At 37.6% G+C, this 27,179-nt stretch overlaps 1 protein-coding gene across 6 annotated transcripts in view; it reads right to left on the bottom strand.

The window, feature by feature from the left end:
- Nucleotides 1-27,179, bottom strand: part of plekha1b (pleckstrin homology domain containing, family A (phosphoinositide binding specific) member 1b) — a 35,558-nt gene that overhangs the window by 1,466 nt on the left and 6,913 nt on the right. For 3 of the 6 annotated variants that reach the window (XR_008964778.1, XM_057358386.1, XM_057358387.1), the window contains exons 2-12: nt 20,186-20,346; nt 17,850-17,906; nt 17,344-17,389; nt 16,737-16,834; nt 14,062-14,187; nt 11,688-11,825; nt 11,273-11,341; nt 9,588-9,652; nt 8,264-8,327; nt 7,825-7,914; nt 4,475-4,545 (exon numbers count right to left, since the gene is read on the bottom strand). Coding sequence is in view for 5 of the 6 variants with exons in the window: in XM_057358386.1 (XP_057214369.1) it covers nt 4,475-4,545; nt 7,825-7,914; nt 8,264-8,327; nt 9,588-9,652; nt 11,273-11,341; nt 11,688-11,825; nt 14,062-14,187; nt 16,737-16,834; nt 17,344-17,389; nt 17,850-17,906; nt 20,186-20,326 (965 nt within the window). In the remaining variant the exon portion in view is untranslated. The remainder of the gene's footprint in view (nt 1-4,474; nt 4,546-7,824; nt 7,915-8,263; nt 8,328-9,587; nt 9,653-11,272; nt 11,342-11,687; nt 11,826-14,061; nt 14,188-16,736; nt 16,835-17,343; nt 17,390-17,849; nt 17,907-20,185; nt 20,347-27,179) is intronic. The other 3 variants (XM_057358389.1, XM_057358385.1, XM_057358388.1) reach the window with 2 other exon arrangements.

Below are 27,179 nucleotides of genomic sequence, written 5' to 3'. Positions count from 1 at the left end.
CTGTTATGGCTACAGAACTAACACCATAAGACTATTCAAATGATGGCCAAACAAAATCTCATCTGACTTTCTTTAAGGTTAAAGTGATACTTTACCCTTGAATCAAAATTTCCCGTGTTTTACTCCCCCTCAAGGCATCCTAAGTGAATATGATTTTCTTCTTGAAGAATAATGCAGTCGGAGTTATAACACCACGTATCATTTTACTTTCAAGTGGTAGAATGGGAGTGAATGGGGGGCAAGTTTTTGAAGCTCCAAAAAGTGCATCCATCGATCAAAGAACTGCTCGACACGGCTCCGTGGTCTTAACAAAGGTCTTCTGAAGCGAATCCATGGGTTTGTTTAAGAGAAATATCCATATTAAGCGGAGGGTCTTGTATCACACTGAAGGGGCGATAACAACCGGCCGCCTACTTATTACTATTATTTTTTGTAATAAGTAGCCGCTTCTTACACGGCTACCTGCCACATGAGAAAAAAAACTGGACATGAAATGTGAATTTGAAATATTTCATTAGCTCATTTTTACCGAATGCAGACCTTCAGCGAGGAAAAGCCGTTTACTTTCGGCTTTAAGGTAAGAAACGACATTCAAATGTCACGAACAGACACTTTGGTTTAAACATTTTGTTATTAAAAGACATATTTATATTTAATTTGCCATTTTACCGTTTGTACGTGGTATTATAACTTCAACTGCATTATTCTTCAAGAAGAAAGTCATATTCAGTTAGGATGCATTGAGGGGGAGTAAAACATGGGGACATTTGGATTCATGGCTTTAAACAGTAGTATATTAGAATGGCCAAGCTGCTCTTTCACAGCAAATGCAGATAGTGACCAACAGCTGTCAAGCACCAAAACACACTCCCCATAAAACATAACAGGAATCAGTCCAACTCTCAAACTATACAGACGGTTTAAGAGGCAACAACATGAAGAAACGTTCTGTGGCCCAAACTTAATTTCCGGTATACCTCCACAAAGAATCAATAACCGTTGACTATTTTTACTTTCATTTACTACAATTCATATACACTAAAATATTCATATGAATTAAATATAAAATACATTGTTATATTATTAGCCACTAGCCAGACTGATAACCAAACACAGATTGGAAGTTATCTTTGGACCGTGCGTCCGATAAAACCATCTGTATGTCTTCTGAAACTAAACAATAGCTTTGTGTGAGGAATAAATGCATGTACTATGAATGATTTTTGAGAAATGAACAAATATAAATAGTTTTGGGCCGATCCTCAAACAATTGCTTTATATGGCCTCAAGAGACAGGAAATAAATCCCATGAGACATTTCTAGTCCTTGTTTGTCAGTTTTGGCATTTGACATCCCCTGGTCACTGAATGTTGTTATTGTATGGAAACGAAACCACCCAGAATCTCTTTTTTGTTTCACAGATGTTAATTTGAGTGAAAAAAATAAACATATGATAGAAGTGTTATTTCAGCAGTGAGAAACTGTTCTTGAAACACTTAAACGGTGACCTGCCACATCACCCAAAGGCATGCATAAAAAGCTTCACAGTTTACTACACTCTTACTAGCAGCAGGTTGCCAGTAACTTACTGTAGATTTACATGTATGTCATTTACTGGCAATAGTTTGTTCAAAGATAAATTAACATTGGACATTAAAGAGTCTTTATCATTACAGAGAAAAAGTATAAAATAACAGCCTTTGCAAAGCATATTGGGAACCAAAATCAGAAGAAAAAACAGAAAAAGAAGGTTGATGAAGATTTCTGGTTCCCAGAATTTTATAGTTTTTTTTTTCTGTAAAGCTAAAGAATTGTTAATGTTTAATGTTAATTTATCTTTGAACAAACCGTTGCCAGTAAGTTACTCATGCAATATCGCTCGAGTAGGAGTGTGATAGTGCTCTATATCAGCATGGCTGTGATTAGGCCAGAGCCATATCACACGACTACGAGAGCGATATTGCATTTATACAACGGTTCGATGGCACAAGTGTGTAGATAAATCAGAAACAACATTGGAGAGTCTCTAAAACTCTGTTTTTTAAAGGAAACGGGACACTACTTTCTTTCGCCAAGAATTCCAGCCCAGCATAACAGTTAAATAAACCTCCGTTACTAATTCCAAAGCGGCACGTCTTTAAATTTAGCGCAATGCTGCTTCAGTGAAGTTATTACTGAGAAATAATGAGGCAGCACGTGAAGGAACGAGAGAGACTGTAAAAGGACACTCACTGAAAATGCATTATCGCCATCGCACTGCGGTAGCTTCCATTTTTTTAAGAGTAAACACGCACTTGTTTACAGTAGCTTACTAAGTTAAGTCTCTCTCATGTTTATATGGTGGGTCGCAAACAACATGTTCAGATGCATACCGCCACCTACTGTAACAGCTGTGAATTGCTCTAAGAGACACTGTCAAATGTGTGTTTTACTCATAAAACGACTTAGTTTAGTGGCGGAGTGATACAAACAATGAAGCGGTTTCCAAGGTGATACTGGTGGAATATCGCATGGCTATCAGATTCAGATTAGAGAAGCTGTTGTAACAGAAAGGACTGTTGTAGAAATACATTTAAATCTATAAGTTACTGGCATTTCTATAGACATTTTTAACAGTGTTTTTTAAATTTTATTAGTATGACATTTGGTATATTATGTATACCAAAAACAGAGTAGGTATACCAAACACATAGAATACTTAGTAAAAAAATAGAAAAAATAGTATACACAGTCAGTAAACATTAAGCATACTTAGTAAACACTCTTACCACAGAGAACAATTGGTAAACGCTAGGGATGTAACGATTCACCGTGAGCCGGTTGAAAATCGGTTATAATGAGCGACGATTCAAATCGGTTGAGGCTTGAACTGAATCGCAATACATTTTTTGAACAGCAGGGGCCGCTATTTTCACTGCAAACCTAAATGTGGATGCTGATATTTCTTAAATGCAAAAAAATCCAAGAAAAGCACAGACAGTATTAGTTTGTTTATATTAAAGAGACTTTTTCTATTATTAATTTGTTATAAAATTGCAGTTTAGTTTTGTTATTTGAAATAAAACATTATTTTATCATACAAAGAAATGTGAAGCATTTAAGAAATAATGCAAGGGAAGTTGTTCATTTCTAATTTGTTTCAACTCATTTTTTCAAAATAAATCGTGAGTAAATCGTGAATAAATCGCATCGTGAGATCAGAATCGTGAACCGCATCGCATCGTGAGCTAAATGAATCGTTACATCCCTAGTAAACGCAGTCATTAAACACAAAGAATACTTAGTAAACACAGATGAATATTTGCAATGGATGATTGTAAATTGCGTGTAAAGTAACTGGAGGTCAGGAAGTGAAATGTGTAGTGGAGAATGAAGTGAAATGTGTATGAAATGTTGTTAACTATTAAGACTGTTAGTCCAAAAGATCTAAAAGATCAGTGAACGATTCATGACCTGTAAAATCAAGTTTGTGCAGAATTTGAACTTGTTTAAACTGTGTGCATTAGACCTGAAGGTAAAGGGACAAAAACAACTTAAGAAAAGTCGAATGTAAATGTTAGGCATACACTATCCTCAAAGCTATCAGATAAGTAAAAGCAAAAAAAAGAACTATTTTTATTTCACATGATCTAATTTGACATATTTTTCAATCTTAAAATACTGCTACTACACAAACAATACTAGTCATCTCCCAGCTTAATATGTACTGTGCTGTACGTTTTTTTGTAAATACTCTCTATATTTTTGCCACATTTGCAGTAAATTGTTATGCTGTATATATATATACACACACATACTGTATATATATATATATTGTATATATAATTTTTATTCTTTTTTTTCTCTTCCCTCGTTTCTTATCCTTAACTGTGTTCACTTTCCCCCCTCTCCCTCTTTATGTGTTTCTTTATATTATGACATATATTTTTACGATTGTATTGCTGTACACTGCCTATGCCCTCACAAAAGCATTTCAATGTATACTGTCACTGACATCTGTACAAATGACAAATAAACATTCGTAAAATAGTGACATTAGTGCCGCAGAAACGACTTCACCTCTAACAAAGTGTCCCAAATGAAGGTGCAAATTCATACACAAGCATCTATTCTGTCAAAGAATTAATTCCAGATACGCTTATTATGACCGTTTATGGAAATGACTCACTATATTTCAAAGCTTAGAATAATGTTCAGAAAAAACGCTCAATGAACCGAAGAACTGTTAAGTGTTATTGAAAATAATGAGATGTTACGACAAAGCCATGTGAATGTATATTAAAGCCGGTGACTGTGGGAATAGAGATGATGATGGGTGTCAGGAGGGCAGGTTTGACTTTGGGTTGTTCAGGGGAGTCAGCTCTACCCTGTTAAGATCTAGTTAAAGCTCTAAGATCTCCCAACTTAAAGCAGAGGACTGGGGTGCAAATAAACAGACGGGGAAAAGCGCAAGGAGTTTCATATCAACACATACGTGGCGCATTCACCATTGCAGGTTGTATACCTCTGTATACAAGGGTTTGAGAGCCGTCTGGCCTGACGCATCTGCAACACAGCGCACATTCGTTAGGCACGAACACGCCAGAAAAAGAGAGAAAGACATGTACAGAAAGAGGACACAGTTGAGTGGCCAAGTCTAACTACTGTAATATGTTTCCCCATAGTTCAATTGGTAAATTGCTGATTAATTTAAATGAAAATGCCTACTATTTTTTTCCCCTTAACATTGTTGTTGTAAAGAATTGAATCGTGTTTAAATAAAGCAATACGCCACAGGATTACAATGGTACAGGGTCCGGCTTTGTTTCTCGGTCTCCCGGTCAATGCATGTATTTCAATCTCTGTCTCATTTCCGTCAGTACAATCTGGCCAAAAACGCATTCAGAAGGCACAGGTGCCTACAGCTCTTGCCCATCACGGTGCTCTCCCAGATCTGCATGCTACCCAGCTCAGAGAGAGTGCCTTTCCCCGCAGCTGGCACAGTTTGAGGACGTTCAACGGGATGCCAGGCAGTTATCTTCATCAAGCCGCTGTTGATAATCAAAGTCAATATCCCGGGATGATCCGACGCCTCAAGGACCGAGCCCCTGAGAGTCGCTTTCCAGTGGAATGAGAAGACATGGCAAACTTTTGATGAGTTAAAGCCTTGTTTCATCTCTGCTCCTGTTCTTTCTATTCCAGGGGTCTCATTTATAAACGCTGCGTATGCACAAAACGGGGCTGTAAACGGCACTTTCCATGCAAAGGTTGTGATCTATTAAAAACAAACTTGACGGGAGAATTTTGGAGACAAGGGGCGACACAAATAGTGAGTTATGGCCTCTTTACACAGCAAAGGCGGCACAGAAACCGAATCTGAAGCGGCATAAATGTGTATTTACACAGACCGCTAATGCGGCTCTAAAGCGGCATAAATGCATTTACACAGGAATTAAAATGATGCGAAATAATGCTGAACATAACCACAAAAGCACTGTTCTAACAATATGCTATAAAATAATGCCTTAAATTAAATGATATAAACTAAAACAAAATACTGACACTAATAATAGCAATGCATACTTTAGGATAAAACAATATTAGGCTATAAATGCAACATTTTAAATTAATTTCCTAGCTAACAAAAACTCCATAGAAATGTGTTATTATCGTGCACCTCACCGCATATTGAAAGACGCCAAAATTTGTTTTAAAGAGTCCGAAAGTCACTGTTGACCAGGTAAATGAACAGTTCCGGTGTTACAGTAAATGTAAGATCGTTGTCGTGTATAAAATAATGTCCTCAATGAGATGCTTTTGGATGTATAACGACAAAATCATTTGTCGTTATATTTGTCGTATTGCATTTCAATCCTAGCCCGATGAGACCCAAATCATTTACAAGTGCTACTGTCCCCACTCATACTGTCCTCACTTTACGATCTGGACCGAAGCACACTTACATTATTATGATGCGACTGTTATGAGGTAAACGGTAAGAAAAGCACACTCTCTCATCACAGTAGAGTAATGTTAAGTTTGTGATTTATTATGTGTTCGACTTCATGCGCGTGTTGCGCAGACCCATCCGCTTAAGTAACACGAGAGCTATTTAAATAACTCCTGTGGTATGCAGCACTGCATAATGTCCAATAAACCTCATATTTGAAGCCGTTTGAGACGCGGTAACACAGGTCTGCATGTGATCGTATCCCACATATCAGAAGGTTTTTTCCTTAAGAAGGAGCGGAGCTAAAGGAGGAATTGAAAAAATTATATTTCATGTCATGAGTTCAAATAAAAACGTCACAAACAATCATACTCCAAACATTTTTCTAAACTAACTTTAAAAAGAAACGAAACAAAATAAATGTAATTTGCCATTAAAAACTAATCTAAACAATTTTAATGGCTGAAAACAGTCTCAAAATTTACAGCACAAACAAAAATACTCCAAACATTTAAATCATTTTATGAAGAAATGAAACGAAACATTTATGCTTAAATTATTTTAAAAATCTGCATTGTTATTAATAGCCTATAACAAATGTCGCTGTGTGTTTTTGGCTTCATCTTCACTCTCTCGCTTCCTGCTGACATGACAATGACGTAGTTTAGAGCGGCTTTAATGCACCTTCATTTACACCCGCATCACGGGTCTCAAATGCTGACAGGTACGGTCATATATCACTAAACACCATACAACTATAGGCTATACAAACTATACACAAAGCCTTGCCATCACATCCGGGAAATAAGTCAGTAAATTTGAGTAAAATCATCGTGTGCGAATGCGTCACATGAAATACAGATGTGGGGAGGTCATTTCTAAATCACACGAGGTCCCCAGATAATGCTCATCTCGTGCGAATGGTGCTTATGTGTAACCTAACGTTACGTCTCTAACCAAATTCACAGAAGGCTCCAACTAAGTTTACTACGCAAACTGCTATCCAATCATAGCAGTGGGCGTTTACTTCCAAGCCTTCATGGCGGAACGCCCATTAAAATCGATCGTTTGTAGTGCTGGCCTCAAAAACCGGGTAGAAAATAGCCTATTACTTGATGTTTTTAAATGTAAAAACCACGCGAACGTCATAAGTAAACCTCATACAACAGTATAAAACAATAAACAAGCCCAGTTCATCACACCTTTAACAAGCGGATTGGATGCCAGCCTTATTAATATAGGAATCAGCATTCATGAGGTGCTTTGCATTGACTATTTATGGGTAAAAATGGGCGTGTACAGGGCGGAATATGAGGCTGATTCACGTACGCACACTTGCAGGTGATCTGTAATGTATAAAAGTGAATATTGTTTACAGGTGTGCATACACACGGTTTTATAAGTGTAAATATTTTTTGACGTACGCTGTTTTTGTGTGCACGTACACTTTTAGTAAGGATCCTACGCACAGTTTTATAAATGAGAACCCAGATCCTGATTCGCAGTTCATCGTGGAGGTAGATGCAAAGAATAATGTAATGTTTAACCCTGTTATACTATACATTATATTTTTATGATCGTGCTTAAGACCACAATTACATCATTTAAAATGACTTATTCAAGTCTCTCTGTTTCTATTTATACACCCAACCCTAAGCACTGTTCCAAACCCATATGACTTTCTTTCTTATGTGGAAGACAAAAGGAAAATGTTGTGTTTTGTAATACAATGAAAGTGGATAGGGACTGTCCCTTTAAGTTTAAATCACTGGCAGTTTGATCCAACAACAAACAAAGTGGCACAAAAAAGAAAAATGGTTGTCTGGATATGGACAGGATGGGTGGCAACATAATTCCGCGCAAACCCGCTCTTAGTGCAGAAAGTGAATTCTTACAGAGGCTGCTGATCGTCCGGGGCCCCGCTGGGCCACTATGGCTCCAGAGATAGCCTTGATCCAACCGTGCATCTCCTCTGGGCTGTCAGACTGAAAGAGAAACACAAACACATGTGATTATTTATTCATGCCATAAATTGTTTACCCTATTCACAAATGATTATTTCAACGCTTGGTTTATTTATACCAACTCATTCGCTCTGCCAATGTTATTTTTCCTAGAGTCTAGACAGAAGACGGGAGAGGACTCGGACACAAGTAAACGTGTGGACTTTTATATCCGTGGTTTGAGGAGGTTGCACAATTGTGAGAAACTGCAGCGAGATTTCTTTTGTGGTCGCTAGCGAGAAACCACTTCAGTATCAGGACAGACCACTACATATACCACACTGGAGAACACAAAGCATATGAAAACTAAAACGAATCGTACGATCCTTACCTGAATATAGAAAGTTCTCGAGGTAGTGACCAGTTCAAATAGATTGTCTCTCATCATCACATCCCTGAAATATGAATCAATATAAGAAAAGAGATTATGAGTAAAATGCTGTACTGTTGAAACAAGAATCCTAAACATTAGGACTAATTCAATAATCAAGCTTGACTATTAATAAAAGAATAAAACAAACGGTTGTTTGATCCACCCACGTCACCAAAAGACAAGAGATGGAAACTAAAGGTCGCAGTCCAATAGGGATGTAACAATATCAAAATCTCACTGTACGATAACACCTCGGTATAAAGTCCACGGTACGATATTTATTGCAATGTTTGAAATGGCAAATGATGACTTGGAAACGTGCCCAAAGCATCTTCTTTTCTTTATCCTCTAATCATAACTGTTGCTTAGAGGTATGCGTTACATTCTCTATGTCATCGTTTCATACAGTCATGTGACCACGATAATATTGAGACAATTTTGCTATTGCGATAACACGACATTGATAATATTGTTACATCCCTACAGTTCAATTATATTTGTGACATGTTATTGAAAAATGTATGTCAAGATGTTTATCAGGGTTTTTTTTACATAAACAAGAGGTGTCAGTGTGTAACCTATTAACACCCATCTACCACCACATGATTGGTCGAGACTTTGACATGTTGGGCCTCTCAAACAAACAAAAGATAAAGGTTTTGACAGTGCCACACAGTCAGTGTTTACACTCACAAGAAAGTCAACACAGAAATGCACAGCTGTTTTCCAAGAAGTCTAGCCCTTCCAACTATCATACAGCGGTTTTTAGGAGAGCGAGCTGAAGCGATAATCAGACACTCTCATAAAGATTCACATTTGAATTATAACTAGGGATGCACCCATATGTAAACTTTAGCCGATAACGATACATTGGCCGATATATACAGTGTCTAAATATTAATCTAACATTTTCTAAGACTAGAAAAAAATGCTAAATGTGGACAACTGCTTCTACTTGAAAACATTCACTGCAGAAAACAAGGTAACCAAAGTTCTCCTTTCCCCCTGAAAATCATGTACCAAGCCTATTTTACACTAGTTAACAATCCTTTAACCTTCAAACTTTTCTGGTATATTTTTTATTTATTAAACAAGTTATGACGCGAGTGACAGATGCATCTGCACCACGAGTCTCCACTGACCGCGCGCGCTTTTTCCAAAACGGACCATGTATGTTTTTTACTGGGTACATCACACAACACAAAAAGTGCGCTTTCATATTCAGACCAAAATGATACAAACCAATCTGTATACAAGTAAAACAACAGTAAGTATGACTGACCTTTGCTTACATTCCTGCACCTTGTTGATCTCTTTCAGTAGGATAAGTCGTAGCGGCTCTCGCTCCTACCCAATTGGGATCAAACAGAGAGTTTTCCTTATTTAACTTTCTGAATACTGTCTTCATTTGATAATATACACTGTAGAGCACAGAACAAACATTACAGTAACATTACAGTGCATGTGGAGAGGGAAGTACAGGTCTGAGCAGGATGCTGCAGTTAGCCTGTCATTATCAGGCCTGAAATAGCCTTTATTGACGTCCACTGTATGACTTCGCCTTTCACCAAACCTCATTCCTGCCTCCTTACATGTTGCAATATGCCTGCCCTCCACAAACGCGCACACAGCTCCACAATCTGCCGAAGCACATAACACTTTCTGTATTGTAATGTAAATGTAACGCTAATTTCAATAGACTTTTATTTCATCTAAAAAAAATGATGAAATATTATTATTAGACTACTATGAATTAGTGGAAACATTTAACAGGAAGCTGTGTGTTTGAACGGGAGTGGGACAACTCTCTATTGTTTATCACCCTCAGTCAAAACAATTTCTAACTGTATACAATGATTTAAAAGCACTACAGCACAAAAGTAAGCCATTTCCATCATCAACTGCAATTGCTTTTAAACGGTGGGAAAAAGCACCTCTCTCATTTATCAATAGCAAAATATGCTTCCAAAAGCAGCTTGTCAAACCAACAAACTATGAAATTACTCCATAAATGAATGTTGCCTTGGCCCATTATTAATTCGTTTTTTGATTTACAAATGGGAAAAAATAAAGGATTGTGAATGTCAATTTAATGTGCTATAATTAATGAGAAGTGCTCAGGTATGTGGGCGGCTTTTTAGATTTGTGGGTAGCGCCTAAACTGACACATGTAAATGGAAGCAGAATCCAGTGCAAAAGCGCTGTAGAATATTTTACACTTTCATTCAGTATGCAGTATTAAATGCTTCAAGGGTGGCATGTAATTACATTAATAACGAAGACATTTATACAGGTTGGGAACAAGTAGATAGTGATTCATAACAGAATTTTCATTTTTGGGTGAACTGTCCCTTTAAGAAGCAGAAAGCCCTGCCGAGACACAGCTAGAGGAATTTACAACACTGAACAAGTCTAAACAACCACCTAGACATGTGTACGCACACACACATGCACACGCCATGCTTAGCCATTTTTGCTTTCGCAATAAAGCTAATTATAATATAGAGTAACTGTACTCCAAATGCACCATAACCCAGTAAATTCAGTAAAACTTGCACTTTAAATATTGGAAATAAAAAGAAAACATTTATTTATATACAAAGCTTGTCCCTGACTCGCAGTGTGTCCAAACACTATAGCAGCCTTAGTGAACCCACTCACGCACACCTCCATTGGCCACAAGCTTTCACCTTTCGCAGTCACTGCTCCAATTCTGTGGGCACATGTGTGAAGATGCTTAACTTTTGAAATGTGATTGGACACATGTTCAGATGCCGGAAACAAAACTAGGCCAGACTTTCACCATCAGATGTGAGCTCATAGACGCACAGGTGCAAAACACAATGAAAACACAGAGCCCATCAGGTCAATGGGTTCAAGCTGTACAGCATCAGTATGCTGGACTCTGACTGTGTACAGGAAGAGAGAGAGAGAGAGAGAGAGAGAGAGAGAGAGAGAGAGACTGACCATATCTGATTTGAAGTAGCTGAGGTTCTTGTCATCCAGTATGAAGTATCTCCTTTTCCAGTTTCTCATCTAAACAGAGACAAAAAAGCACTCACACATATACATCCTAGAATTGAACATTTCAGGTCTAAAACGACTAAAACTAAGGTATCATTGAGGCCTTACTGGACTATTTTACCTCCTATTTGTGTGTACTGCGTTTACGCTTAATGCTTTTTATAGTATTGCATATTACTGTAACAAACTCTATTATTTATTTTCAAACTAGACTAAAATCAGTTGTCTTGAGTTGCAGAAAATCTCGACTGTTACGAATCAGTCACTTTAGACAGCGCTCCTTTCTGAAACATAGTGAGCAGCCTCCCTAAACAGTATTTTAAGATGTCATTGGTGCATGCACATTTTCTTGACTCACCACAGCTCCCTGTTTAACACAATATCCGGCTTTGATCACCGTCTGGTCCTGGTTACTACGGCTCAGGTAATATGGCAGCGGACCGTGAGGTTTTCTCAATCCGCTCTTGTCGGCTCCATTCAGACCTTCCCCTTTCTCCTGATAACATCAAATATCTTAAAGTCCACGTGAACCGGAAGTTGCGATCATTTTTACTTCCGTATTTTGACGCATTTCCGAGTGAAATGGAATTTTGAATGAAAAAACAGTGGGCGTGGCTTTCGTCTTTCTCTGTGATTTGATTGGATGTATAAAAACAGCCGTTGTATTTTGAAATGGAACTGGCAGCAGACTGACAGTTGAAGGGGAGGAGTTAACGGATGCTCCGCCCAAGCCGTCAGTAACATACGCAGTTTTGTGCAAGTTACTTCCAAACTGTAATACATTACAGATTACTTGTTACTGTTATTTAAAAGTAATCCCTTACCTTGCAATATTACTGTCTCAGAATTGTAATACGTTACATGACTCCTGTATTACTTTTGAGTTACTTTTACCAAAATAACTACAGAAGTAGAACTTAACATTCTAAAATAAGTCTTTGAATTTTTGTATTTTCAAAATATTTTTTGCCAATCAACCTCTTTAGACTGCTGATTTCTTGAATTAACAAGGCTATACACAAATAAATACAAAAAAAATACTAGATTAAATGCATTTAAATACAACATACTACTACAAAATAATAGTATTTTGTATTTCAAATGGATGTATTTGAAACACTGCCCATCCATGCAGTCTAATAAGGAGGTTGATTGGCAAAAAGTATTTTAGTTTGAAAATACAAAAATACTAAGATTAAACACATTTAAATACAAAATACAATTAATTTTTTTCAAAGGTATTTAAATACAAAATAGTCCCATCCCATCACTGAACTAGATTATATAGAATTCTAGCTAGTCATCATGTAAACGTTAGCATACCTTGTCATCGCTGCTGGTCACAGGGATCTTGCTAACTAGCTTCCTGAAAGCAGCCCAATGACCCCTCAAAACCCGCCCAAAAGGAATGAAAACTAGCCCAATTATTTTCCGGTGTCAAATCAAAGTTAACAACTGCCAAAAGACGTTTCTATTGCTATATTTACTTATCTGAATGGTTTCCTAGGTATTGTATATATTTTTTGTTCTGTTGAACTCAAAATATGTTTTGGGGGATTAAGGAAAGCAAACAATTCTGGGTCACCTTTGACTACCATTAGAATTTTTTCTGCTATGGCAGTCAATGATGCCAAAGAATTTTCAGTAGCTAACATTCTACCAAATATCTTTGTGAGCAAAGAAATTTATACAGGTTTGAAACAACTAGAGGGTGAGTAATCCATAACAGTGTCCCTTTAAAAAAGATTGCATGTGTGCTCGAGGCCACGCACGGAAATGTACGAGAAACATGTTTTCTCTTCGTAAGACATGCAAAAACTTGCTTAAGAAATAAGCATGGTTAAATGTATTGCATATGTATAATGTGTACAAGCACGTCAATGTTTTAGTTGTTCTAGACTGCATATAGCGCTGCTCAAACGTGATATTTGGCAGCCGGAAGAATCAACTGTTGTACACTCACGCGTCATTTCTTTCATTGTGCAACGTGACATGCACCATAGTACGAAACATTGGTAAAACATAATTCGGATGCATTGTCTAATACCACCGCTATATTTTCCTCTTTGGTTTATTTTGGTATATTTTTTTATTTCACTGGGACTTTAAGCAATTCAGGTCAGCAGGCACCACTGAAATTTTTTATAGCATAACTTTACCTTGCTATTACTTTAGCCACAATACTAAGAAAACAAAAAATACAACAACAGAGAGTACCAAATGTACAATGGTTATTCAATGACATTGTAAACACATAAGATGATAATGATACTCTTTGAAGCAGCTAATAAATATTGTGCACCATGCAAAGTATCATAGCATCTGGTATCTTCACAAGACTTGTTTGTAGTAGTACTGTTAGGTATGTAGTATAGGTAGTAGGGATAGTGCTGACTGACATGTTTAAGAAAGAGCCCAGATGACGTCACCAGGGACGCATAAAGCCGCTAAGTAGGCAGGGCTGGAGTGAGAGAAATGGCAAAGCACGCCACACGTGTCTCAGACGTCTAATTCCCTTATGTGTCCTCCTTGCTAACAACGTCTTTTCCTTTGAGATTATTATTACCGCTACGGATTATGATAAAAACTTGAACAAAAGTATCGCCAAGCTTGGGCTGGATGGAGAACCGGAATCTCCAGATGGTACTACGCCGGGATGGGCAGCGGTGTGAACATTTATATTCCTAGATGAAAGCTTAACATTTTGGTTAAACTGTATAACAGCTGCTGACCTGCGTGGTGGTAATGATGGGAACTCCTGCAACGATCTCTGTTTTATAGGACATTTGTTTCGTGGCACCCAATGCGTCGGCAACCACTTCTGATGTATGAGACCACTGCTCACTTGACTTTGGCACCTGGAGGAGAAACACAAAAACATGAAAAACTATCAAATATGCATAATTAATAGCTAAAAGATTGCAATATTGATTCAAACAGCCATGCAATCTTATTCCCAAATGACAAAGATTCAGCTAGGCCTAAGCCTGTCTCACTGTTTGGAGCTGGTGAGTAGTTTGTGACTAACCCATCGCTAGTTGTTGACAAGCGGAAGACACAGATCAAAAAGCGTCCCAAATGTGTACGTGTAAGTATATCTGAGACACGGGTGACAATTCAGAGACACTACGACAGACAAACTAGCTTGATATCTAGACGTCATCATGTTTCCAGGTGTGCGCACCTTCCTGACAAGCTTGTGTTACCTAGCATTTAAAATACAGTACATCCTAATATTCAATTTTATTTCATAATATTTCACAGGGTTGTCTAAGTAGGACAGTTTAGTGCCTTTTCAGACAGTGTAAATCATAATAAATACTTTTTTATTTGAATACAGGAATATCTTATTTTAGCATCTCTTCTGTTTATTAACAAAAAGGAGGACTTGAGAATCAAAATAAAGTGAATGAATAAATGAATAAAGTCTATGGTAGCCCTATGAACCGTACGTAGGAAAATGATGAAACTTGGCACACTCATAGTGGTGGTCCTCACGGTCATGTGACCAAGTATAGATCTCTAGCACTCACTCTATAGCGCCACCAGCAGTTCAAAAATTCACATTTCAAACGGCTGTAACTTTTGAACCTATTAACCTACAGAAATTCTACTCAGCACATGTCCTCCACTCATCACGCTCATCGCATTCCATTTGTTAAACTAAGACTCCGCCCATTATAGTATCAGCCATCTTGAAAAGTACAGTATGGCGTCTACTAGTCCTAGAAATTGTGACCGATTGTCATGAAAATTGGCACAGAGGATCTTTGGACTGAGCCACACAGATGTGATGCTCCGGAATTGTGATTTTCGCCGACTATGAGGTCGCAAACTTTTCAAAGTTGATCCAAAAATGTATTGGAGGCTGTAACTCGGCCAATCTTTGATTCATCAGTATGAAACTTGGTACGTGTCATCGAAACCTCGGACAGGGGGTCAGTGCCAAATTTGGGAACAGCGCCACCTATGGGTCGCGAGATTTGAAAAATGGCTTGTATTTTTGCTTGTAACTTTTGAAATGTTTGTCAGAAAATCGAGATCTCTGTGTCTACGGATTCCTCGTGTCATGCCATACGATTACGATGCGGTCACGATTGGATGATCGGCCTGTCCGCCATTTTGAAATTTGTCATTAATCGTTATATGTTTTGAACTGTATGACATATCGGCACCAAATTTGACACATGCCACCGAATTACAGTCGCAAACGAACCCTTGAAATTTCAAGATAGCGCCACCTAGATATAAGATATAATGCTTTTATATAACTGCTTATAACTCTAGAACGCTTTGTCTGAAATTCATTTTCTGATGATCATTATATCTCTTGGTCCGTGCCGATTCCATCGATGCCTAATTTGTCATTTTCTAACATTCAGTTCCTAACTTATTGTAAAGCATATGAAAACTTTTTTTTTTCTCTGCTCATTTGACAAAAGTGGTCTATTTTTTTCAAAGCTCCGATTGTATGATCTTTGGACCGAGCTGAACAGAAGTGGCCGAACTGATTTCTGGGGCATTTTTTCTTTAAATACCTCTGCTGGGCTGCGTACAAATAGTGCAAGTATGTAAACAAACGAAAAGAAAGATAATTTTAGTAATGAAATAAAATAGAATAAAATAGTGTAGTGCAACTTAAAGTGGTTTATAATACATGTAAATATATAAAAACAAAAACAAGGCAAGTACAAAATGACATTCTTTCTTTCATTGTCACTTCTGACATCTGTTCCTCCTGTTCACTTTATTTCTGTTACTTTTGCTCTACTGTCTCATTTCAGCCCCTTCAGGGATGGCAGGCAGAGTACACTATGTCAACTGAGTGGGTCATCAAATAAAGCACACGCCTCGAGACCACAAGGTTGCGGGTTCGAAACCCGAGAGGCACTTGTGTTGCTTGTACAGTATATATCAGGTGTACATAGTGATTACACTCTCGAATGTTCATAAACATATCCGTTTTTCACATACATATTGTTCTTGTGGCTGTGCGCTGTCATAGCTGCAACTTTGGGTATTGTTACATATCGCTACTTACACCTCTATCAGCTTTGCTCAGTAGCCCGTTTGTGGGATGTTGGCTCAGTGGTGAGACTCGCTAAGTCACTAGCATGGAGTCTTTGGGGTCAGTGGTTCGAATCCGGCTGTGGCGTGTTCCGTGCTTGTGTGTAAATTGTGCGCTTTGAGTTTGTTTTCACCTATTCTTCTCGACCTGTCCCTTTTTCATCATGGCTTTTCTGTTTCTGCCTTTTTTTTGCTCTGTGCTTGCTTCATTATGTGGGCTTGGCCCCGTGTCGCTGCTTGCAGCTATATTTAGATCTGTATTTGTATTTGATGTACACCACAATGTATCTGCAGTGTAGATAAATCTTTAAAACTGAATCTGATTCAGGATCAGACTTACTGTGATTTTGGTGGCATTGTTGAGCACGTTCACCCAATCCACTAAATCCTGCTTATCATTTGCTTGAAGATAAAACTTCCTCATTCCAGCATTGATGACTGAAAATGAGAAGAGGATTAGAGAGCTTTGGACAGTTTAGCAAATTAAGTAACAGTTCACATAGACAATCTGTCATCTGTATAACTTCCTACATAAAACACAATAGCATCCCATTTGTAAACTTTGATAGTTATAGGATTATATCAATTATTTTTTAAGTGAACCATTTTAATCAGGCTGCAACAAATTCTATATTTCTCAAATTTATCTAAAAGAGAAAAAATAGCATAAGGTTGTAGGTTCAATACCCAGAGAACACACATACCGATAAAATGCATAGCTTGAATGTACTGCAAGTCGCTTTGGATAAATGCATACATGTAAAATGGTTAAAACTACTTTCTTTGTAACAGAGATTTTCATTTCATCTGAAATAAAAATCCAGCGTCTTTAGCCCTGCTCTCAAGAACAATATATTGGGTTAAGGGTCACGGTCTGACAAGCCCATCCGGTGACACTGTCTTCCACAAACAGTTTCCACTAAAAGAGAGAAAAACCCCTTGCTTACCGAAGCAGAACTCAGCCTTTGGTCGCAGTTTGGTGGCATCACTAACCTACAATGACAAAATATTATCGGACAAATCAGATAAAATAGACTTTAAAACATGTCATGCGCACACTGTTACAAGATGCATTCTGTTGGCGTGAGGTAGGTAAGGGACACTTTTGCATGAATCTGTCCTGTACTTTATTAGATAAACCTTCCTATAGTACTTGGTTTGCCCCACCTTTGTATTCAGAACGGCATGCTTTCAGCAAAGTGCTAGGAAAGTTTCTCTGAGATTTTGATCCATACTGACATCACAGCACTACTGTAGCCCATCTGCTTCAAGGTTACTTTTGCTGTTATCTGGGTTACTGTTTTCTTTATATCAGTTCGAACAAGTCTGATCATTCACATCTGACCTCTGCTAATGCTGTAAGGCATTTTCCCACATCATTTGTTTTTTTTCTTAATATTAGAGAGATAGAGAGAGAGATTGATGGATGGATAGATAGATGACAATGACAAACCTTGGATATATATGTTAATTTCAAGGAGCCAACATTAGATGTTCCCTCTGGAAGATTCTGCAGAGAGAAAGAGAAATCAGAGCAAGTAATTACACCTGCAACTGTGAAACGATTGCAACAAATTTGTGACTTTAATGATGTAAGAAGTATGTGCGTGTGTGTTGTATTTTAGGGCAGACAAGGACAGAATCCACCAAGAGCAAGAGTACAACATTCTCTCAAAAGTTGAGGAATTGCACAGAGGTTTATGAAAGTTTTAGCACATACAGATGCCATGAAGTAAATTATTTAGATGAAGCATCAATAAAAAATGCTGTCTGGGGGAGCGACTGTTGGTGCAGAATTGTGCAGAAGCTGAAAGGACAAGAAGAAAAAAGTCCATTTAAAGAACCCCAGTAAGACTATATAGAAACAAACAGACAGGTGCTGACTTTAACTAAAATAACATGTCAGCAGAGATTACAGAGCTAAATTACAAACCACACATTTCTCTCTCATTTCAACCCCCCCCCAGAAAAAACAATAGATCAGGGCATATCCAATTATGTTGCCAAACCTAATTAAAGTATTTTCAAATTTGTGATCTAAGCGTTTACAGTATCAGTCTAACAGAGAGAAGAGACTAGTATCACACCAAGACTAAAAAGACCCCAAAAGGAAATTCATCAGTCATTACCAGTCATCTGACTGTAACGTTTAGCACTATTTGGTTTGGTTCAGGGCTAACATCTATATGCCAAGGTGAAAAAATAAACTTTAGACAGATAGACACATTTAAAATGTACCTTCTCTATGGGAAAACATTGACAAGGAAAACATCTCAAATACAGTGTTTAAAGCAGGGGGATGAGACATTTTACTTTACTTTTACTTTCTGCTAGGTAACAGAAACATTTGTATGCTTGTCTGATGGAACCCACAAGCACATGAGAAACTCTACGTCCATTCAGCCAAGTTTCACAAACTGATATGTCACAAACATACAGTACGTGTGTAAACTGCTTTCTGAAACTGCGTGAAAGAGTCATTTTAACGTTACAAAAATATTTTGCATATCCAGGGACAGTGTTGGGTGTAACTAGTTACTAAGTAATTAGTTACTGTAATTTAATTACTTTTCCCTTGAAAAGGTAAAGTAAGGGATTACTCTTATTTTTCTGTAATTTAATTAGTTACTTCTGATGTAATTAAACTAAATACTTTGTGTAATATGTGTGTGTGCAGAAGAGGAATTGACATCAAAATTCAAAGTCTAACTTTAAAATCCGTGCTTTAATGTATAATTCTCACATTTGTAATTAATAATAATACTTTATGTAGTTTAATATTATTTATTTGAATGAATTAAAAGAGCCGTTTCATGTCTATCCTTGAATCACTTAACTCATCAAGGTTGATGTAGGATATAGAAAGTAATTAGTAATAAGTAATTAAATACTTTTTGAAGCGAGTAACTTGTACAGTAATCTAATTACATTATCGAATGTGTAATTAGTAACTAGTAATTAACTACTTTTTCAGAGTAACTTACCCAACACTGTCCAGGGAATAGTTATGATAGCTAAAAAAGGGTTAACCGATACTCACCGTTTTCCTGTTTCTGGCAGCACTAAATGTGTAACCCTCAGTTACTGCCCAAAAACCACACACATGCCACATGGTCCTACAGCAGAACTATGGTGTGCCATATGTCTACCCATTACTTTCCTGTAAGCAGCGGTGTAGCAACCATTATGACTGGGGGGTTGTGTACATTTTTATCCTTTTTATATATAAACACATTATAAATTAACTTTATTTCACTTTTATTTTCAGTCTTTTAAATTCCAAAGTTGTATTTGTTCTTTCAAATAATCAGCTTTTTAAAGATGTCTTATGCATTTTGTATTTTATCTTTCTTTGTCAATCATTTTATGTAAAGCACTTTGAATTACCTTGTGTATGAAATGTGCTATATAAATAAACTTGCCTTGCCTAAAATAACAACTATGACAACGACCATGCAGCCGCTGACAAACGGCAGTCATACGATGTATGATATTCATGAGTCAAGCCACACTTAGTCTATACTGTGCACTGACAAAAAGTACACTTCATGAGAAGTAATTGACCAAAAAGTTGTCTTTGTCAAATTTTTTTGTTTCAAATACGGTAGTATTTCATGTACACTAAGCATTAAAAATGTATCAGATCTGTAGTCATGTAAGACTGGGCTGATAACTCTTTTGATGGACACTATACTCACATATTTAAGCAACTATTAGAGAAATAAACAAACCTTCAGATGAGCCACTGAATTTAGTTACAAAATAAATGAGACAAAAAGGGTTTGATACCTGGGGGTTATCCATGTACCAGACCAGGCTGCCCTCCACTGTGTCCAGGATGAAGTAGCGGCGCAAAAACTTGCCGCTGTTTTCTATTTCTTCGATGTCTAGAAAGCCACAATTTCGATTTTGACGATCTACGTATGGCATTTCTAAACCTTTGCATTACCCTGCAACAGAGAGAGAAAGATAGGGGAGAAGATAGTGATTAGGAGATCTTTGTTGCATCTTTGTGCTTAATTGTCAGTAAAAATAATGATAACTTTCTGTGATGTCACGCTTCGTAGAAATGACACCCACTTCTTATTAGACCCCTGTGGTAATGAAACCCTGTCACACAACACTGTATGAATACAAATGGGTTGATTACACATTACAACAGCTATAAAAGCAATCCCTAGACACTGGTTTAATTTCACATTTACCTGCAGCCTCTCGAAATGTCAAAACAGCACTATGGTAACAGAGCAAATGATGTTCTAGCCTCCGTAAATTCTTCAGGTTGGAAAAAACTGGTCCTTCAAATTTTAATGAGCATTTTAGATCCTCTCCATTTCCCTCATGAATTTACAGTTTCCTCATTTGTTTGGACTGTAAGCTTTACATTATAAAGGCCGATTCGAACTGGTAACGATGGGAAAAAGCAAAATGAATGGCCAACGAACTGAGCTTTCACATCAAGGATGAAACCAACGAACCAATGTCAACAACTGAGCCTTAAAGTCACCATGAAATCAAACACGAAAATTCTAAGTGTTTTACACAGTGTTGCTGTGATTATTATAAATGATTTACTGTATCCGTGCACACCATTCTTTTTTCAAAATTCGTTTCCACAATCCTGTTACGCATCACAAACTGTTCTGGTTCCCCAGGTGCAAGGCTGCTTGGACAGGCGGAGAGTTTGCCCAGAACAGTTTCATTCCGCCAACCTTAAATATATGCTATTGTTAAAATATTTGGTCCTGACAGAATGGTAAATGCTGCTGATGAACAATAGCGGATGCACTTTGCAACCCAATGAGTACTTGGAGAATTCAACTAGTGAATCATTCATTCTGACGATGCAACAGCCAGTACAAAAAACACATCACTTTGATAGCCACTGCTTGTTTACGCTCTTGTTTGTAGAAGTCACTCACTAGTTCTGCTTTTCTCCATGACATCATGCACATCATAGTCGGAATGCAACTTATAGTCTGATATTGTTTCTTGTATGTGACAAGAATTTCGGAGCCAAAAACGGCATAATCTGACAAAGTGACCAACCATAAGAGTAAAAAAAATGGTGTAGCGGGCATTAGTCTCCAGCTTTCATTCAGTAAGCACATTATCTTAGTCTCTGTGCCTGACTTGTACTACTTTTAAAGTAGGGATGCATGATAAATTATCAGCCATATCGGTATCGGACAATAAATGGTCATTTTTAATGTTATCGTATAAGCCGATAATAAAATTTAGGCTGATAAATTATGAATAATTTTCTCTGGTTAAACCACTTCAGCTGCACGCTGCTCACAGTTAAAATCCAATACAGTGCTGTCTTTCTGTCATGATCATTCACTTACAGCTATTAGCAAAACATTGTTGATGTAGCTACAGTATGTAGATATTTATGTATATGTAAATTATAGGAGCAAAAGCATATAGTTTAAAGCTGATTGCTGTCTGAATGCTTTCTGTCTTGACACCTGTTAGACTTTTCTAGGTTGCTCTGGAAGAACATCTATATCAAATGGCACATGAATGGGGAATTCAAATGATTTACAAGTTGTGTATATTGAAACTATCAAAGCATCCATCACTGCACATACAGCCATCTAATGAAAAAATAAAACATGCTATGTGCATGTATGTTAGTAAGTAACTGACTTAAAACATCTCTTTTATTGTAAACCTCATTTTTGTCCATACAAACAATGACATTCAGTTTTTATTTCTGTTTTCTGTTAACTAAGAAACCTGAGTGAAATCTAAACAAAATATGGCCTGATTGGCGGTTTGCATCATGCAATATTTTTTTCAGGGCGGAGAGTCAAATAGCCAGACTGGAAACTTGTCACCTCTGAAGACTTAAAAAAGTGCAAGCCATAAAGTCATGATAAACATGAGAAAAAGGCACATTTGAAAGTCACAGTGTGTGTTTGTGTCTGTGTAAAGAGGAAGAGAGAATGAGAGGTGGACTAACATATCACAGGTGCAGTGTTTTGTACGAAGTTGAATAGATACTGTATATTTCTGAATCTAGCGCAGTGGTTCTCAAACTTTTTCGTTGTAAGGCCTTCTTTGTGTAAAGTGCATTGCTGCGGCCCCCCCAAATAAAGATATATAATCTTAAACTTAGAATTTTACTTAAACCAAAAGCATATTCAGTTATACAATGCTGGAACATCAATACCTTTGGTTGGTGGTCTTATTTTTCTGATGTTTGATTGCATAAATTTCTACATTTCATAAAATGTCACAAAATATGTGCCCCCCTGGATCCGGGGTCCCCCAGTTTGAGAACCACTGATCTAACAGTATGTCTTGTTTGGAATGTGGAAATTACATCTTGCCAAACCAAAACAGGCCTCTTAATTGTTTTTTACAGAATTAATTGAATATTATTTTTACTTTTTATGTCACATTATTTCAGAGCAAATAAGAAATGATTGCATCATTGCATCATCAAAAGCAGTGTAATTCTGGACAAGAACATTTCTGTTTTTCTCTCTAAATTGCATAGTTTAGTGGCCCAGATGTGCATTACGAAAAAAGTGAAGGTATGTTTCAAAGCAAGCAACACTGTGATACCAACAGTCAAAAATATTATTTTTAATTTTTAAATATTAATGTTAGCTTAAAGGGATAGTTCACCCCTAAATGAAAATTCTGTCATGATTTACTTACCCCCTAAAGTTGTTCTAAACCTGTATACATTTCTTTGTTCTGTTGAACACACAGACAGAATGTTAGCACTTTTCAGTTTTAGGACATCACATAGTAAGGAATATGGTGTATATTTTTTTGTTCTGTTGAATGCAAAATTAGATATTTTGAAGAATTTAGGAAAGCAAACAGTTCTGGGGCACCTTCGGGGTAATTTTTTCTAGTCAGTGGTGCCCCAGAACGGAAAATTGCCAACATTCTTTCAAAGATCTTCCTTTGTGTTCAGCAAAACAAATTAATATATAAATGTTTGGAACAACTTGAGGGTGAGTAAATGGTGACATAATTTTCATTTTTGGGTGAAGTATCCCTTTAAAATCCTTACAAAATAGAATACAAATAGTGGTGTCTTAGTACCATGGTACAGCCATAGTATCTGATTGTAGTAACTAGTAACATAAAGGTTATTTTATCATGAGACTGAATATTTACTATATTCATGTACCATGTTTTTTGTCAGAAGATAAAACAGGCAATAAAACCCCAAACATTTACATTGAAAAAGGGAACTGAGCAATTTCTACAGGAAAAAAAAGATTATAGAGAAAAATAGAGTTTTGACCTAGTTTATACACTGACCAAATTATAAACGCAACAATTTTGTTTTTGAGCTGAACTCAAAGATCTAAGACTTTTTCTATGTACACAAAAGACCTATTTCTCTCAAATATTGTTCACAAATCTGTCTAAATCTGTGTTAGTGAGCACTTCTCCTTTGCCGAGATAATCCATCCACCTCACAGGTGTGGCATATCAAGATGCTGATTAGACAGCATGATTATTGCACAGGTGTGCCTTAGGCTGGCCACAATAAAAGGCCACTCTAAAATGTGCAGTTTTACTGTATTGGGGGGGTCCGGGGGGTCAGAAATTTTGAGCTGAACTCAAATTATGCACAGGTGTGCCTTAGGCTGGCCACAATAAAAGGCCACTCTAAAATGTGCAGTTTTACTGTATTGGGGGGTCCGAAAACCAGTCAGTATCTGGTGTGACCACTATTTGCCTCACGCAGTGCAACACATCTCCTTCGCATAGAGCTGATCAGGTTGTTGATTGTGGCCTGTGGAATGTTGGTCCATATTATTTGGATATTTTTGCTGGATTATATTTGGAATATTGCTGGATATTGGCAGGAACTGGAACACGCTGTCGTATACGCCGATCCAGAGCATCCCAAACATGCTCAATGGGTGACATGTCCGGTGAGTATGCTGGCCATGCAAGAACTGGGATGTTTTCAGCTTCCAGGAATTGTGTACAGATCCTTGCAACATGGGGCCGTGCATCTCCCCCGCGGGTTCAGGGGTTTAGAGTGGCCTTTTATTGTGGCCAGCCTAAGGTACACCTCTGCAATAATCATGCTGTCTAATCAGCATCTTGATATGCCACACCTGTGAGGTGGATGGATTATCTCGGCAAAGGAGAAGTGCTCACTAACACAGATTTAGACAGATTTGTGAACAATATTTGAGAGAAATAGGCCTTTTGTGTACATAGAAAAAGTCTTAGATCTTTGAGTTCAGCTCATGAAAAATGTGGGCAAAAACATTTGCGTTTATAATTTTGTTCAGTGTAATAAGCAACAAACTAGAAACTACTCAATCAGAGCAGTGTAGCAAATGGACAGCAACAAAGGCAACCACTCAGGTGACAGTCCACTCGTCTTAACTTCTTACTGTTCCTGTCACATAAGCATAGAATACTGTAATAATTAATGCGGCATGCAAATCAGAACCGAACCAAACCAAACCGAAAATTGTGGGTAAAAATCTGATGTATTTATTGAACCGTGGGTTAACTGTCTTGTTGCAGCACTACTAGAAATGCATCTTAACATCATCAGACTATGACTTCTCTTAATACACTTTTAAAAAGACTTACAGAGTAAGATGTGGTGTTATTAGATAGAAAACCAGACAAGTCTTCAACTTGTAATTATAAGGCTCTATCTGTATTCCGAGCAGTTTTGAGATTAGTTTTTACATTCCATGTGACTCTGTGGATAAAACCTTTTTGTTTTCTAAAAAGTCCCAAAATGAACACAATGTAAAAACATCACATAATGTAAATAAGGTGTCACAAAATAGAAATATGTGAATAACTCAATTTTGACAAAAATGTCAACTTTATAATTCCAAGGTGACGAAGTGTCCTAGTCAGCTATCATACAATAAAAATGAGAAAACTAGAATAACTATACATTTTTGTAAAACTAGAGTGAAGTATAATATTGCTGTGCTCGTAAATCTCTGGACTGTAATACCTGTACCATTCTTAACATGTCACAGATTTTGAAAAATAATCTAATTGTGATTTTTTTAATCAATATTGCGATTGCGATTTAATATGCGATTATTTTTAAGCACCTTATCTTCTGTATTATTTAATAAAGAAAATCAATAAATCATGGTAACCAACGCAATATTAGACAGATTAACCATAAACCTTAGGCCAGGCTTAAGATGATATTAGTTGATGCATGAATTGATTGACATATTTTTATAGAACTACCCCAATCATACTAATATAATGAATGATTTGTTAAATTTCTAGCCATGTAATCATGTAATAATTAGAGATGCACGAATTGACCGAAAGTCTTGCGTCTTTCTGATTCCGAGCCAATACTTTTTTTGCCGGCGGCGCAGACAACAACGTCACAGCCAAGCGCACACTCACAGTCACGTGAAAACATGTCGCTGGTGTAGAATTTCTTCGCTGTGAGTGTAGACGACACAAAGATCGCAATTTGTAATATCTGTAAGTCTAAAATACCCTGTGGTGGAACCACTACAAAAACGTAATAAGACCTAATAAAATCGCATCATACAGCTGAATATGCCCAGTTTGAACAAGGGAAAGTGGCTAACGCTAATGCTAGCGCTCCGAGCCGGAGCTCTATGCCAACCACAAATCAGCAGCCTCTCCTATTTTTCATTGGTATGAGCAGTGAAAAGACTAAAGCAATTACGAGAAAAATGATGGAATTCATGGCCCTTGATGACCAGCCATTCTCCATAGTTGAGGACAGAGGCTTCAGAAATTTGATGCATTATCTCAGCCCAAAATACATTATACCGAGTCGGCGGTACTTTTCCGACGTCACGTTACCCGAGTTGTTTCATGTCGTGTCAAAACACACACACAGCCTGTTACAAGCCGGCCCCGAGGCAGCCATCAGTTTTACAACTGATATTTGGACATGTAACATTAGCTTGATGTCAATGATGAGCCTGACTGCTCACTGGGTAGACAAAGAATTCCAACGGCAACAACTACTTCTGCACTGTCAAGAACTGACGGGGTCCCATACTGCTGCCAACTTAGCAGCAACTTTTGACACAATGATGCAGCGGTGGGGTTTGGACAAAAACAGGGTTCACGTCGTGCTTCGAGACAATGCAAGAAATACAAGCAAAGCACTTGACGAGGGCAACCTGGCAAGTATGCCCTGCATGGCACATACATTACAACTGGTTGTAAACGAGGGTGTGCTATCGCAGCGAAGCATCACTGATGTGCTCGCAACTGCCAGGAAGATTGTCGGACATTTTAAGCACTCAACCCTTTCTTACTCGTGACTTCATGACATTCAGGCACAGCTGGGCCAGCCGAGTAAAAGACTGCAGCAAGATGTTCCCGACACGGTGGAACAGAGATGTGCTTTTGGGGCATACGCAGCGGAGCACGAGCTGGCGGCCACACTCAACGCGCATCAGTGGGGGCTTATTGAAAACGTCCTGACGTTGCTCGCACCTTTCGAGGAACTCACAAAGGAAATTAGCTCCTTGACAGCAATAACCGCAGACGTCATTCCAGCCATCACTGCACTTAAACAGCTTTTGGAGAAAAGGGCAGACACAGATCGTGGAGTGGGCACTACAAAAACAACACTGCTGGAGGCGGTTCAGAAAAGGTTCTGCAACATTGAAAAGGAGCCACTATATATTTTGGCCATTGTTATCGACCCCAGGTAGGTTATAGACAGCTATTAAATAAAGTCACGTGATGATTATGATGATCGTTGTTAATGATATTATTATCATTATTATTGTAGTTGTTATTATGTCTG

This window comes from Triplophysa rosa, linkage group LG18, assembly GCF_024868665.1.
Source record: "Triplophysa rosa linkage group LG18, Trosa_1v2, whole genome shotgun sequence".
In the NCBI taxonomy this organism is placed as follows: domain Eukaryota; kingdom Metazoa; phylum Chordata; class Actinopteri; order Cypriniformes; family Nemacheilidae; genus Triplophysa; species Triplophysa rosa.
This window is presented reverse-complemented; position numbering and strand designations above follow the sequence as displayed.